The sequence below is a fragment of the Charadrius vociferus genome, unplaced genomic scaffold (genome assembly GCF_000708025.1).
Source record: "Charadrius vociferus isolate BGI_N301 unplaced genomic scaffold, ASM70802v2 scaffold306, whole genome shotgun sequence".
Taxonomy (NCBI): domain Eukaryota; kingdom Metazoa; phylum Chordata; class Aves; order Charadriiformes; family Charadriidae; genus Charadrius; species Charadrius vociferus.
The window spans coordinates 1699515-1714062 of NW_009648963.1; the positions used below are offsets into that span (position 1 = coordinate 1699515).

The following is a 14548-nucleotide window of genomic DNA, read 5'->3' on the forward strand; positions in this document are numbered from 1 at the left end:
GCACTTCTATTGGAGCAGAATCCTCTTCCACTCTGGCTAATAACATTTACAAAAGGATTTTGAGGTGTGGCTCTGAATATAATATGGGATGGGGATAATTATTTCCTACAAAGTCAAGGAAATCAAGTAAATGGATTAAGTCTAATGATTTCTCACCTTTTGGCAAATATACAGAATTAACTGCAAAGCTTGCAGTTATGAAATGATGTAGTCAGTGTTCAGTGAGAATCAAACACTGCAGTTTTTAGTATATGATCAGGCTCACATTGGTTTAATCTGTATTTGTCACAAATCATTCCTATCCTTCACATTAAACTGTGTAATACATATGAACACACAGAGGTTGATGTGATTTTATGCCTGTCATAAAAAGTCTCAGCCCACCCATTACACACATTAAGTTTTCTGCATTCACTTTTCTCAACATATGTTTCTACTTATTGTCTCCAGTAACTACTCAGTGCCAACCGTGGAAAGTAACTTCAGAACAATCTTGGGCACTAAGTAATCTGACCTCATGATTAATGTCACATACAAATTCATAATGCTTTATTCATCCACACCATGAATACTACAGAATGTCAAAAAAACAAAGAAAAAAGCTGGTAATCAGCCAAGCTATGACAACTAAACAAAGGTAAAGAAACAAACAAGAAATACATAGCATAGTGCCGATAATACTTTCAATATCTCATTTGAAAGTAGGGAGCTAAGAGGGAAGAACTAGACAATACTGAGCTACTGTACAACTCTAGAAACCAATGAACAGAGATATGAGAAGTTGAAACAGCTTAAGTCATTTCAAAAGACTGTATTTTTACAGTTGACAATACAGAGGGAAAGATTTCATATGAAAATTTGTTATGGGTGTTTTTACTCATGAATGAGAAAAGAAGAACAATAAATAAAGAGCATAACAATCTTTATATTTAATCATTCTGGTTACAAAACAGCAAGCAGTAGAATCTTTCTACAGAAATCAGTTGGTCTTCTCCTTCAAAGCTATCCCACACATACAGTGATGCTGCAGAAGTGAATTAAATATTAACACTTTCCCAGCTTTAGTGAACTCCGCTCTTAAAAGATAGTATCATGAGAGCCTTTGTCCAAGATGCAGTTCCTCTCATTTCCGACTGGATTCCAGAAATAAAGTTACATGAATTGTTTCACAATTTGGCTGATTACACAGCTGAATATAATTTAAATTACAACTTTCACATCTCATAAGCCAGTAAATACATGTGTTCAGGACATCTGGGCTGTCCTTCAAACGTGCCTTGTTAAGATACATGATGTCTGTCTTTTCACCTAATTACTTTCTGCCGTTATTTCATTATTACTTCTAACATTTCGGCTATAAGTCATGTTCTCCAAAACGCTCTTTACAGAATTTTACAAGTGGTTTCATTATGCTAAGCCTCGAGCTCCCGTGTTTAGCTGTACAGACCACCAAAGCCTCAAATTTTTTAAACTAAACAACTTCAAACATCTTAATAGTAAAGCGTAAGGCTTATCCATTCTTTCTATTACCTGCTACATAAAATCTTGTATTGATTTACTATTACCACCACTGAATACACTAAGCTGTTTAAACATGAGATGATCCCTCAACATGCATGAATTCAAAGTGAAAATCCAAGCATTCCTCTACAGATAGTCTCTCTCACACTGTAACGCTAGCTAGCAAATTAAGACACCACAGAAAAACACGCGCAGGGACTTCAATATGCTACAGTATGTACCTACCAAGATGTTCAAACTCCTCAGCTTTTGGGTACATTTACCATTATGTCTACTAATTGACAGAAAAATCTCCACTGAAATAAACCCTTGTGGCTCCAAATAATATCATTATACAAATGCATGCTTAGGGGGATATACAAGCTTATTATTAATGTTAATATAAGAAAGTGATGTGCAAGCCTTCCTACTATACCACCCTATTCCACCACAGCATGTTTCTGTTTCAGCCCAGTCAATTAACAAAAGGAAAAGCATGCCAAGCTCAATGCTTATCATGCGGTGTCTGAGGCAGCTGAAAGTGAAACTACAGCAAAATTTATTCAGTGCCACCGACTGATATCAACCAAAAACCAGGAATTCAGAAAACCCGTCTGTTAATTATTTTTTTCAATACTATTCATAAGCTCAAGGTTTAATGCTTATTCTTCATCTGTATATGTATTTTCCTTTAGAAAGCTAAAAACAAGCAACTTTCCTTATAAACAGTTAGGAAGAGTTACCTTGCTAGTCTACAGAATTAAATTAAAATACCACCAAATATTCTGGCTACCCACAAGTTTGTTCTATACATTTTAGGAACAAAAAAAAAGAAAATCTAAATTATTTTCATGATTACTTGTGACGTGTAAGAAAATTCACTGTAAGTGTTACAAAATTAAGAGTCAAACTTATTTTAAGAGATAAATAAAATAGCGACCCAGTGAAGAAAAATTTGGTGTGAAAAACAGTGTTCGTCATAAGTATCTCCTTAGACAAGTGAAAGTTAAGGAACTGGTTACCTGACTGTCATTTTCAAAGTATGTCTATTTCATAGGTTACTCTAAAGGCCACGATCCACATTCCACATAGTAATAAGAGTTCTGTCTCCATCTACTGGTTGAAAAGTATTAGGTTAAATCATTCATAAAGGATATGACCATATAAATGGTCGTGCTACTGATATATAATGTTTGAGACTCTTTCAACTGAACAGCACGTTGGATTTCACAGTAGTTTTCCTTTAAGTTATTAAAGAAGCAAACCAGCTCAAGGCTTTCAGTGTATCGGCATCTACCACCACTACCTTTTTTTGTTCCAACAGCTGTACAACTAAGTTACTTAGCATTAAGTAGAGCATTAGTAAAAATAAATCACAGTTTACTGATATTTGGCTTTAATATATTCCAAATCACAAGTAGCTAATGCACGAGTTTGCTTAAGAGACTGACACTCAAAAAAACCCACTATTGGGTGTGAAGTGTTTTAATAACCCTCGCTTATTGAATTTAAAGTGGTTAAATAATTTGAAACATAAAATGCACCCCAGGACAAACAGGAATTTGTTCTTACTGTATGAAAAAATCTAAAAAAACCACCTCACTACAGTCATCTACGGTATGCTTTTCAGCACTGTCATATACAATACAGCAAAAACGTGTCCATTTTGCAGATCTGTAGACACTGAGTACTTAATTACTTCAGCATCTGATGCATAAGCACTCTGCATATACTATTTTAAACTTAACACTGCACAGACTGCCATAAGTTATCACACAATTTCTTTACTTTTGTCTTTCCGGATTTCTGGTGCTCCTAAATTCTTCACTAGTTTGATTAAGTAAGGTTTTCCAGTCACCTTGTAGAGTTGTTTAGTTTTGATTGGTTTGTTGGGTTGTTTTCTAAACCAACAGGAATTGAATACATTTTTCTTGTTTAATTTTAGTTTACTTTATTTTTAATTGATTCCTTTAGTACAGTCTCATCCAAATAATTCAGATTACCTAAACAATTATTCCTTCATAGTTAGCACAGACAAAATTTCAAATACTGATGTCACAGATACAGTAATTTGAAGATATAAATACACTATCATTGCAGTAAAGCTTTAGATGGATATTTTAATCTTAATAAAACTTAACCACCTGCATATATATACATTTATAAGGTCTTAAGATAACAATATTATTTCTAGAAATGTTATTGTACTTCACACTATTAAAAAACGTTTTTCATTTATATAGGCTAATTGGCTGGCTAATAATGCACTGAAGAAGTGTTTTAGCACTGACATTACAAGTTGGAGCAAATATTTTGAGGTGAATCTTTTCTAACAGTATTACTTATTCAATATCAACACTTTGAAATAATTAGACTAACAGAGGTTTATATTAATTAATAAGCTATTTCAGTTATTGAAATGGTGATCTAGTTAGGTCCTGTTTAGGTATCTTTTCTTTTTCCATTTTTACATCACAGATACTTGTATGGAAACCGAACTGCAGGATTTTGTTTTACATGTAGATATTTAGTCCTGATCAAAGTCTTAAACCTTCATTAATTAACTGTGGTATTTTAAGTTTCTAATCTTATATGAAGCACTAACTAGAATGATCAGATTAACACATCAGGGGATGTTTTGCTGTTAGCATACTAAGTAAAGATATCAGGGAAAACAAAACCCAAGCAAGTTTGTCTGAAGGGCATACTTGCCCATATAGCTATGCACTAAGAGTCTTTAAAATGCGTGAAGTGATCTATTGGAAATATTCTCCTACAATTACACTCAAGTTTGGAATCAAGTTTGGCTTCAGGAACAAAAGCTATTTCGATCAAGTCTAATATCCAGTTTGAGACTTTAGAAAGAGATACAGTTTACAGTATGCAAGGCTTCACTGTTGTAAAATTGTTAGATACATAGACTAAGTGCTGATAAAAATATGCCCCAAATGAAGAATTCTAAGATACAGAGAGCTAAGTTTGCCAATATTAGATGGCATTTCATTTCGCAAACAATGAAAAGGCTCAACATGCACACGACACAGCACGAGACCATGCTAAGAATGAAACAAAACCAACCTTGCTGTTAGGCCCCGATGAGAGCTGTCTCAAAATAAATAAAAAAAAAAAAGAGGTTTCAAATAATTGACAACTAGAATTAGCTTGCACTAAGTTTTTATTTTTCTGGTAACAGAATCAACTACAATTGAAGTCAGTAAATGAACATAAAGTTCATACTAAAGTGCTGTATTTTACTATGCAGAGAATCAACTTCAAGTCTAATACTAAGAGACCTGACAATGAACTTTCAGAACCCCTCAAAAATTATGTTAAGCATTACAAAAAACCTGCTTAAAGTACACACAAAAATAGAGCTATGAACCTGACTGAAGCGTTACTTAGAATTAACATAAAAAAGCTTAAGGCACTGTAAACTAAGTACAGCAGGGGCTACAGTTTTTCCAAGATACCCTATTTTAAATTGGGCTGAACTGGTCCACAGGCACTCTATGTAAAAAATGTTTTAAATCTATTAAGTTCACAAGCTATTTCCACAGTGATGCAAAGTTACACATGGAAATATACCTACCATAAACAGCACTGAATCAGTTTCATGTGTTGGTTACTAAAACTAAGCCTTGGTTTCTCCTTTGAAGTATGTTGGCTAATTTAGCTATACTATTCATTTGTAATCAGTCTTTTTACTGATTACATGTAGACGTGTGAATTTGGCTGACAGCACAGAATGAAAAAGAAAATCAGGATTTACTCACCAAGGAGGAATCCCTGTGACACCACATTCCATCCTATAAAGGAAGTGAAAGTGCTCTTCCCTTCGGTCTGATTTACAAGAAAGAAAGAAAGAGAAGGTTGTAATGTTGCTACACTACGCACTGTTATGGAAAGGAGAAAGGAGTACTTGATCTGAGAGTTTACTACAGAAAATACTGCCTTCTTTTCCCGGTTGGCAGAAAGCCACACATTTTGGTGGACAGGGACACTACTTTCTCAATGAACTAAACCAGAAAATAGGTAGTTTATGTATTTAACAGCTATAGTCCTTAGCAATAATTAAAAAAAAAAAGGCTTGGGAATAAGTGTGCAACAGAGGTTCAAATTTATTTAATAACCTGAAAATAGGAACAAAGAAATAATGTCCATTTGGGTTTTTTTTCCCCGAGATGCTTTCTTCCTACAGTGTCTTTCTTGAAGTAATGCTGTTCTATTTATTTCCTACTCAAAAGGATAAATCTATGATTTCACAGGACAGCAATGGGAATTTTAAGAGGTACATATAAGACAACTGAAGTTAATGACATTATTGCTGACAGGACCTAAATTCACTTATTTCAGGGAGAAGAGAGCAGAGTAAAAGAAAAACACAGAATACATATTTCTAATCTATATCTATTTCCACATGGAAAAAACGTAAAGATCTTGTCAATCAATCTTCACATGTAAGAAAATTCATAATCTACTTCTTTCTTGAGAAAACTAGAATTTGGGGAAAAAAAAATCAAATAAAAAAAAAAAGGTCTCACTTTCCATTAGAAGTCCTTACTGGCTTTGTGGACAAGATATAAAATGCCTTTAAGCGTCATTACATTGAGAGTCCCATCAGAGTTTCACCAAGATACAATTTTAGCTTTCATATGATGGTGTTTTTCCAACAACACAACAGAGCTTTTCCACATTCCCATAAGAGCTTTTATTGGTGTGCAACATTATTTTCAAGAAAAACAAAAAGTTAGCTCTATAAAAGGGTTTCAAAATAAGCAGGGATATTAATCTGCACAGAATCTCCGTCTGAGGTATTAATAAAAAAACGTATCTGAATTGTAAAAGGAAACTGTACTCTTCAACCACAGGTAGAGTTAGTTTCAGGAACCTATCATCACAGACTGTAATTCTGAAGAGAACTGCATCAGGGTCCACTTCTCTCTACCTTAGATTTGCTGTTCCAGCAAAGTATGTGCTTTTATGTTGTCAAAGAATATTTTAATAAAATTATTCGAAGAGAATAATTAAGGAAAAATCTTTCCATCACTTGGAAGAAAATACAGCATAGCCAATTTTTTTTTTTTTGTAATTTCAGAAGATGCAATTTAATTTTGTGAAGCGTTTGTTGATTTTTTAAAGAGCATCCTAATATTTACTTATTTATTTAGTAATGAAGTTGCATCTGCCAAAACCACCACAATCTGATGATTCAGCCACTGCCGGTTTGTTTGCTACTAACCAGCAGTTTAGTTTACTTAACAACAGAATGTTGGATTCTTCTGACTGAAGTTTTCAAAGTTTTAGAGTCTCTCTACAATAGCTGTGTTAACACCAATATAGCTCTGACAAATACACAGAAGTAAATTTACTCAAAATGATAACTTCGCAGTCAAACTGAGGCACTTACACTGCCTAGGCAGAAAAAGGAAACAAGTTTATTGAAGACACAGTACTCTGTTCCCTTTCCGAGCTCTGTAAGATGGAATATTAAAACGTGGAAGAGGCTATAAAGCACTCTCCCTACATTTAAGCACTGCACACAATACCATAGACAGGAATTAGCCCATCTTACATAGCATGTTTTTATTGTTTTAAAGAGATCATTGGTAATATAACCTTTTTGTATACTGAAAAGAGCAGAAAGAGTTATGAGGAAATAAATGATCTGAAGTGTAAACTAGAAGGGAGACAGAACACTCGCTGCTCTATCTCTTCACTGAGATGTTGAGAAAAAAGTCAAGATGAAGGGAGGAGCACTTTTATTTACTACACAGAATGGAATATGATGTGGCAGGTTCTAAGAACAACTAGTCATGTCTCAACGCTTACTTGACTTTAGTGAGGAAAGGCAAGCTAAAAGATAAACAGCCACCTGCTTTGTAAGTACCTTTTGTAATTACAGATATGTTCTACCTATTGAACTCTATTTTATCACAAACACATAAAAATATATTTCATATTATAAAATAAGATGCCAAATCTTTTTTACCATAACCAATCAAATCAGCATAACTAGAAAAACAACAAAAAACCCCCAAAAGCAAAGTGCAGGCTATGAATATTTGGAAATAAGAATCATTACATCTGAAAAAGTTCTATTATATACTATAAATATGAATCATGAACCTTTCAATAAAAAGACACCAACTTTAAAACATTAATGAATTAGACAAAGCCTAAAGCAGTAAAGAAGTAAAGAGATTCTAGGGAAATAAGTTCCCTAAACATCTGAGGAAACTGACAGAAGAAATTGCTTCAGGAGTCATTACAAAAACAAAGCCTTTTTTGCTCATGATAATCTCCATTTCACTGCATCTTACCTGATAAAACTTTAAAGTTAACATATCGAGCTGAATAGATTAAACTGGATTTTATCCTGCCTCACGCACTAAAAGTACTGTCAAGTAAACAGACTAAGTTTTAACATTGCAAGTGCGTGTACATATATACACACATGTATGAATGTATACGGTATTTTCAATGTTGCTTTCTTCAGTATACTGAACACCATGCAGAATCAGCAACTGGTCTTTCATTTTTAATTATAATTTCAGAAGAGCAGAAAAATTGTTTGTCAAAAGCAAAGCTGAATCTATAAACAAGGAAGTATACTTTTTAAACAGAAAAAAGTAGCAAGATGCACATGATAGGTTAAAATCCATTGCATTTACCCAAATTTTAATATTTTGGCAATAGCATCCGTATAGGTAGGCACATAATTTGACTTGTCATCAGGTTAAAACTGAACAGTCATCACATTTTTTTTTTATTTTTTTTTTTTTTTACACAGCTAGGAAAATTCTCTTAACATAATGAAAATCTGAGATCTCATCAGCTCAAAATTATCAGCACAATAAGATATTAGAGACTGCCACCTAGTGCCTATGTTAAGCATCAAACATTTCAACTTAATATACTTTAAAATATTATTTCTTATGCAACTAGACTAACAGTTGCTCTAATCAGAACATACATTCTAAACTATGCATCTAAAAGCACTTCACATATAAAGGACTATTAATAATGCAAATGCCTGAAACAAAAAAAAAAACAAAACAAAACAAAAAAAAACAATCAGATATCATAAATCAACTTCAAGTTTGGGGAAATCCAGAATGAAAATGCTGAAGTCTTTATTTATTCAAGGAAAAATCACATCATCAATATAAATATCCCTATGCTTAGGTCTTATATAATCAGCTTTACCATGAAGTAGCAACTTTTATGAAGATGCCTAAGCCGGAAAGGCAAACTAAATATCCTGTGTATTAAGCAACTTCTTCTTAGTATTGATCTGAACAAAAAAGCAAGTGGTTAAGATCTAAAATTTCTTAATATTATTCTGATTAGTTAGTCTCATCCAATTACTCTCTCTGATTCTTTGAGGGAAAGAAAATAACACATTTTACACAAGGATCCTTTGGGCCAAGTTTACCATGGAAATAATGAAAACCTTTGCTGTGGGGGAAAAAAATAAAAAAAAAAACAAACTTTGGTTGACTATCAAAGAGTCTATCAAAAGACATGAGCCAAGTCATTAACTCAAGTCTAAGAAATCTTAAAGCACTGTTCAAATAAATGTTAGTTAAAAGAACAAAACTATAGGGTAAAGTTACATCTCTGTCCTTTACTAACCTGAATATGCCTAAGTGGTGCTGTTATCAAACTGTTGTGTCTGAAGGAAACAACAATGACAGTTAGTGACTGGTGGCAAAGCTTAAAGGTCCCACGCACACCTTTGCTTTGGCTAGTTTAGAACAAACCTTCTATTTTACAGTGGAAGAAGTCACTAGTAATTCAAACAGCACTGAAAGGCCACAAAATTAAGCACACGCATAAATAGAGAAACATTATTTAAGGGTGTCAACATCGTTCTCTTCAATCAACTTACCGTAAGCCATAGCAAGGCAAAGTGATGAACCGGAACATTGCCAGAAAAACTCTCAAAGGAAGCAGGGTGAACACATACAGAAAAGCATCCAGGCACAAAAAGATTCCAAAAAACATCAACTAAATTACAAAAATAAAACAGAAGTATGTTAGTAGTTTATAAGAGTTACAAAAAGTTCATAAAGAATTATATTATGAAAAATACATTTACATAAGACTAATTAACCAAATAAGCACAACACACTCTCTTGTTCAATTAGCTGAACTGTTAGAAAAATAACATGCTGTGCACTTGGAAGACTACTCAGCAAAAGTTCTGCACCACAAGGTCCAAGCAGCAAAGGCTTTTGCACACTTCCATGGCTCACCAAACTCTGACTTTATTGAATAGATGAATTGCACTTGGATATAACTGTAGCTCATTTTCCAATGCCGACTATCCTCTAAGGTTACAAAAAATGTTTTTAACCTTGGAAAAAGTGTAGAGCTGGGCATACATGTACACAGACATTCTCTGCTACATCCTTTTTAATATGTTCCCCCCCCCCCCAATATATTTTTTTAACCTTGTTAGTTTTCTATTGCACAGCTAATTACAGCTGTGGTAGCTCTCTTTCAGAGAATATCCACCTTTTTCATACAAAGAATAATATAAAATATGAAGAGGTAAACTTCCAGGTGCCCTCAGTTTAAATGCTTTATCCTTGATTTACAGAAACAGTTAAATTTCACTATAGCCACAAGCCAAGCAACTCTATGATAATCAAACTAGACCTAAACTCCGCAATTAGAAAGCTTTTATATACCAGACTCTCCCCACATGTTATTCCTTCTTTATCTGCTCTTTGAACGTATCCAAGATTTACCTGCATGGGACTCGAGGCATATGCTTTTATGCTTCTGTCAGATCAGAAGCTAGTGTGTTTTCCTGAAAGGAAAATCACGTAAAAAGGGAAGCTTAACTGGCTACACAATGAAGACTAGCAACGTCTAAGCAGGCCTAGATATCCATGACAGATACACATTCACATGTAAAGTTGTATGTACTGTTGATGGGAAAAGATGACACTGGTTTGGAAGAAGAAAAAGTAAACCAGAGCACAAGTAAATTACTTTTATCTCCCAGTCTCTCTGCCTTACAAAATACCTTCTTTGCCAGCTTGTGCAACAGCCAGTTCAACAGCCAACGAGCTGATATCCCTGATATGTCCCTTTCTCTCCTCATTCTTACTCCTCATGCATCCTTGTAACTTTGAAAGCAATCCTACAGAGGACACTCCAGTACATCTATCTGCAAGCCACATAAGATGACTAACTCAGGCATAAGAGCACTGCTATCATCTCTGAGTTGTTGCTTGCCCTTGTAACACTATTTCTACCAATTCTGCACTCTGTACTTCAATACCATCATGACATTAAGGTCTCCTCCCAGATATTCACTCATTCACCTTTAGTACCATTTTCTAAAATTTCAGCAGAATCATTCAAAATTATCAGGAGCAGTGGTTATAATTAAAGGATGAATTTATGCATTGCATTTTAATATGCCATTAAGCTACCTATTTCTTTGCTAATTTTTAAACCAGATGCTGAATATCCAAGTACTGAAAATGTCTGGAGCCAAACATGCATCTTCCTTGTTTGGTTGGTTGGGTTTTTTCAACTCTTTAACCCAACCAAAATAGAAAGATAGCCTGTCATTTTGCCCCTGTATTCTTTGAGGGCGTCTTTACAGTCTAGAAAACAAGTCTGCACTTCCTTTTTTATTCAGATAGACTTTTTCTCTACCTGAGTGTAATCATGGTTTTTCACATTCTATAAGCTTGCATTATTATTTGCAATTATTGTTTAATGTCCCCATTTTCCTAATTTTTTACTACATTGCGCTTGCACACTTACATGCACCCATTGAAATATAATCAGCACTGCAACTTCCTTTCATTTCTGTAAACGTTATTTTTGCTGCTACATTCCAGATACTGAGGAACTAACGGAAAAGCTTATAGAGCTTTTCCGTCATCATAACTGGCTGTTCATACTGATCTGGAAAGAATTCATGAAATACCAATTCCTTAAATCAGATTTAAATGTGGGCAGTGGTACCTTGTTTGTTCTTGCACCCACAAATATCTGATGCTAGAATGCCCAGAGTGCTTTATCCATGCCTGAATTATGTGCTGATGCCAATACAGGAAAGGACATTACTATGCGCCAGTGCTTTGTTGTCTTGGTTTCCTTAGGGAAGCCACAAATCAGGTAGCCCTATTCCATCATGGCATTGGCCCGCAAAGTACCAGTGGCTAAGCACAGTAATTAAAATGGCAGAATCTGCATGTTCTATGGCAAATATGGTATTAATAGTGGAGAGTACCTCCTCTGCAAAGTTCAGAGGAGAAAATACAGGGGTAATGGGCTCTGGGCTGGTATATATACGGTGACCTGTGCAAAAGCAAAAGAGCGTAAAGTTTAATATTGAGATCAACAGACAAGTACAAGGTTAAGATAGCAGGAACAGAGACCACCTTGTCATTTAGTAGAGATAACCTATCACAATGGAGTTTGCACTGAAACTGCACAAAAAGCTTGAGTGGGAACAGCGTTTATATTACAAATTATCCGACTTCTCTAAATAAAAAAGGGGTATTCAGAACAACAACAAAAATACTACCCTTTTAACATCACAGCCCACCCTAGAATTATGTACATGTAATAAGTGCATGTTAAATAGTATCTCCTGAGATCAGGCTTTGATAAATTTATTCCAGTTTATTCTCACTCTACTCGATTATGATTTTCATTCCTAGTCTGTAATTACATTATTAGGTAGTAAATGATACAAGCCATTAAGAAAATCCTTCTCTTCCTTTCCTAGTGTCTCACATGCTTTATTTCCATTTGCTTAATTGAAAGTAGACTTTTGAATCACGCAGTCAAGTGGTTTCTGCAATAGGCAATGATCTGTACACTATTTAGTTTGCTTTCCAGGTGCTCATCATCATACTTTTTCAATTTTTTCAACTAGTATGATTCCATTTGATATACCCAGTATCTATACTAACACAGACTAAGCCCATGCAAAGAAGTAACAAATTTATTTCATAAGCTCTCTGTAAAAAAGTAACTATCACTTTTAAAATCTATCTGCTTATTGCTCAGTTTCATATTCTTTCATATTCAAAGTACAGACCAAACTTTGATTTACCATCCAAAAAAAAAACATTAAAGACTGTTGGCCTTCACTTGTTCTTACATACTGAAAGTTTTATTGGAAATCTATGATGATCCTTCAGAATAATTTCTGTGGCTTGAAGATGGCACGTAATAGTTTACATAATTACAATGGAGATCATGTAGAACTGCTATACTGTTCAACTGAGACTCTACCCTAACTGGAATATTCTACCGTAAACTGGAATGGGTAAACAGTGAGGACATGAAGATGTTCAAAGCCCAACTGGATCTAGTCCTGAGCAACCTGCTGTATGTACGTGATGCAGCTTCAAGCAAGGGCTTGGACTACATCATCACCAGAGGTCCATCCCAATCTCATCCACACTGTGATTTTCTGCAGTAACTGACTGGGAATTCAGTTTTGTAAAACCAGGTCTCATCATGGTCTAAGGATGCATTTAATGATACTAAGGGGGGAACCTGACTGCTGCTGACGAAGGGAATCCTACCCTCCCTTCCTCCCTGCTCTTTCATCTTTCCACCCCTACTCGAAGCTCCCCTTCCGCCCTTGTGTATGCTCTGGATTCTCAAGAATATTGGCTGAGCAACTCAACTCGCTATCCTAGCAAAGAACAAACAGATCAAGAAAAGTGAAGCATTCACTGCCAAATTATGAGCTGATTTAACTCTCAGAACAGTCCAACAAGCACCACGGCTCATGCAAAATGGCAGCGTGCATAAGGGATGAGACTCAAATGGGAGGAACAGTGAAAAAAAGACTCTTGCTTCAATATAAATTAGGGTTAAATTGATTTAGCTCTACCACATAACTTCATCCCTAGAGGTTGTCAGAATTTTAGCAATGTTACTTCTAATGTTATTGTTACACTGCAGCCTAGCCAAACCCTATTACCAATGTTGCCTTACTCCTCATCCTTGAGCATGTTCCTGCTGCCTCCCAAATATGACACCCTCTCCTACAGGGTGTCAAAATGGTTAAGCCAGAATAAAACTCTCTTCTACATTACAGTACCAGAATTAGCTCACTGCAGGGCCAGAGTTATACCTAAGCTGACATAAAGGAGGTGGCAGGAATGTCTCAGGAAGGGCCATAGCACTGGGACAGAGAGGGAAGATGTGGTAAACAGTGGCAAAAAGCAAAATAGAAGGCTATGAAAATTAAGTAAAAAATGTTAGACAAACTCATTCATCTCTGCATTTTTAAATGACTGAAATCTTCCCACCCTGAAAACACTTTAGACTGGAAAGATTTTTGAAACTTTTTTTTTCATGTAAAATTACATTTTGCAGTAAAAGCTTTTCTTTTGCTTGACTATTCTTTTAAGGATCAGTGACATCTTTATATTCGAATTAATTTGTCATCATCTAAACTTGAAAGTTAGTCATGTCCATCTCTGCTAATAACATCAACAAGTGGCCAAGAGTTGCCAGCAGCAACAAGCAAACATAGGCAAAAAAAACCTGAAACACAAATTAAGTTACTGACACTAAAAATTCACTAGTATAAATGTTTAAAGCTTTTTTAGTAGCAAAAGTGTTTGAAAAAGTAAGTATTTCTCTAAATAATTTAACACAACTGATTTAATCTTTGAATTAAATCTTAAAGTATACTTCACCTTTTCCAGTTCTTTTGGTATCCGCATGCACGTGTATACTCTCTCTCTCCGCTCTGTATATTTTGCTTCATTGTGTTCAAGGAAGTAACCTCTTGTTAGCTCAGCACTGATGAATCTCAGCAATGAAAGATCTACATTCAGGAACACACATAAGCAGAAGACACTTCAGACATGATCTCTGAAGAGTGAGAAGACTGCTACGCTTTTATTACTTGCTACATGCTTCATTTACACCACATCTAACCCATAAGGTTTCTGCTGATAGTAACCAGAACGTCAAATAACTTGGTACGGAAGGAGCTATATAAGAAGGAAGTTCTACACTCTCTCCTTCCCCTGTTGCCTCCCAA

General features: G+C 35.0%; 1 protein-coding gene across 1 annotated transcript in view; it reads right to left on the reverse strand.

Moving 5' to 3' along the window:
* Positions 1-14225, reverse strand: part of TAPT1 (transmembrane anterior posterior transformation 1) — a 44519-nt gene extending 30294 nt beyond the window's left edge. The window contains exons 1-3 of the mRNA XM_009887630.1: positions 14199-14225; positions 9392-9510; positions 4579-4602 (exon numbers count right to left, since the gene is read on the reverse strand). Coding sequence (XP_009885932.1) covers positions 4579-4602; positions 9392-9510; positions 14199-14225 — 170 coding nt within the window. The remainder of the gene's footprint in view (positions 1-4578; positions 4603-9391; positions 9511-14198) is intronic.
* Between the last annotated feature and the right edge of the window lie 323 nt (positions 14226-14548).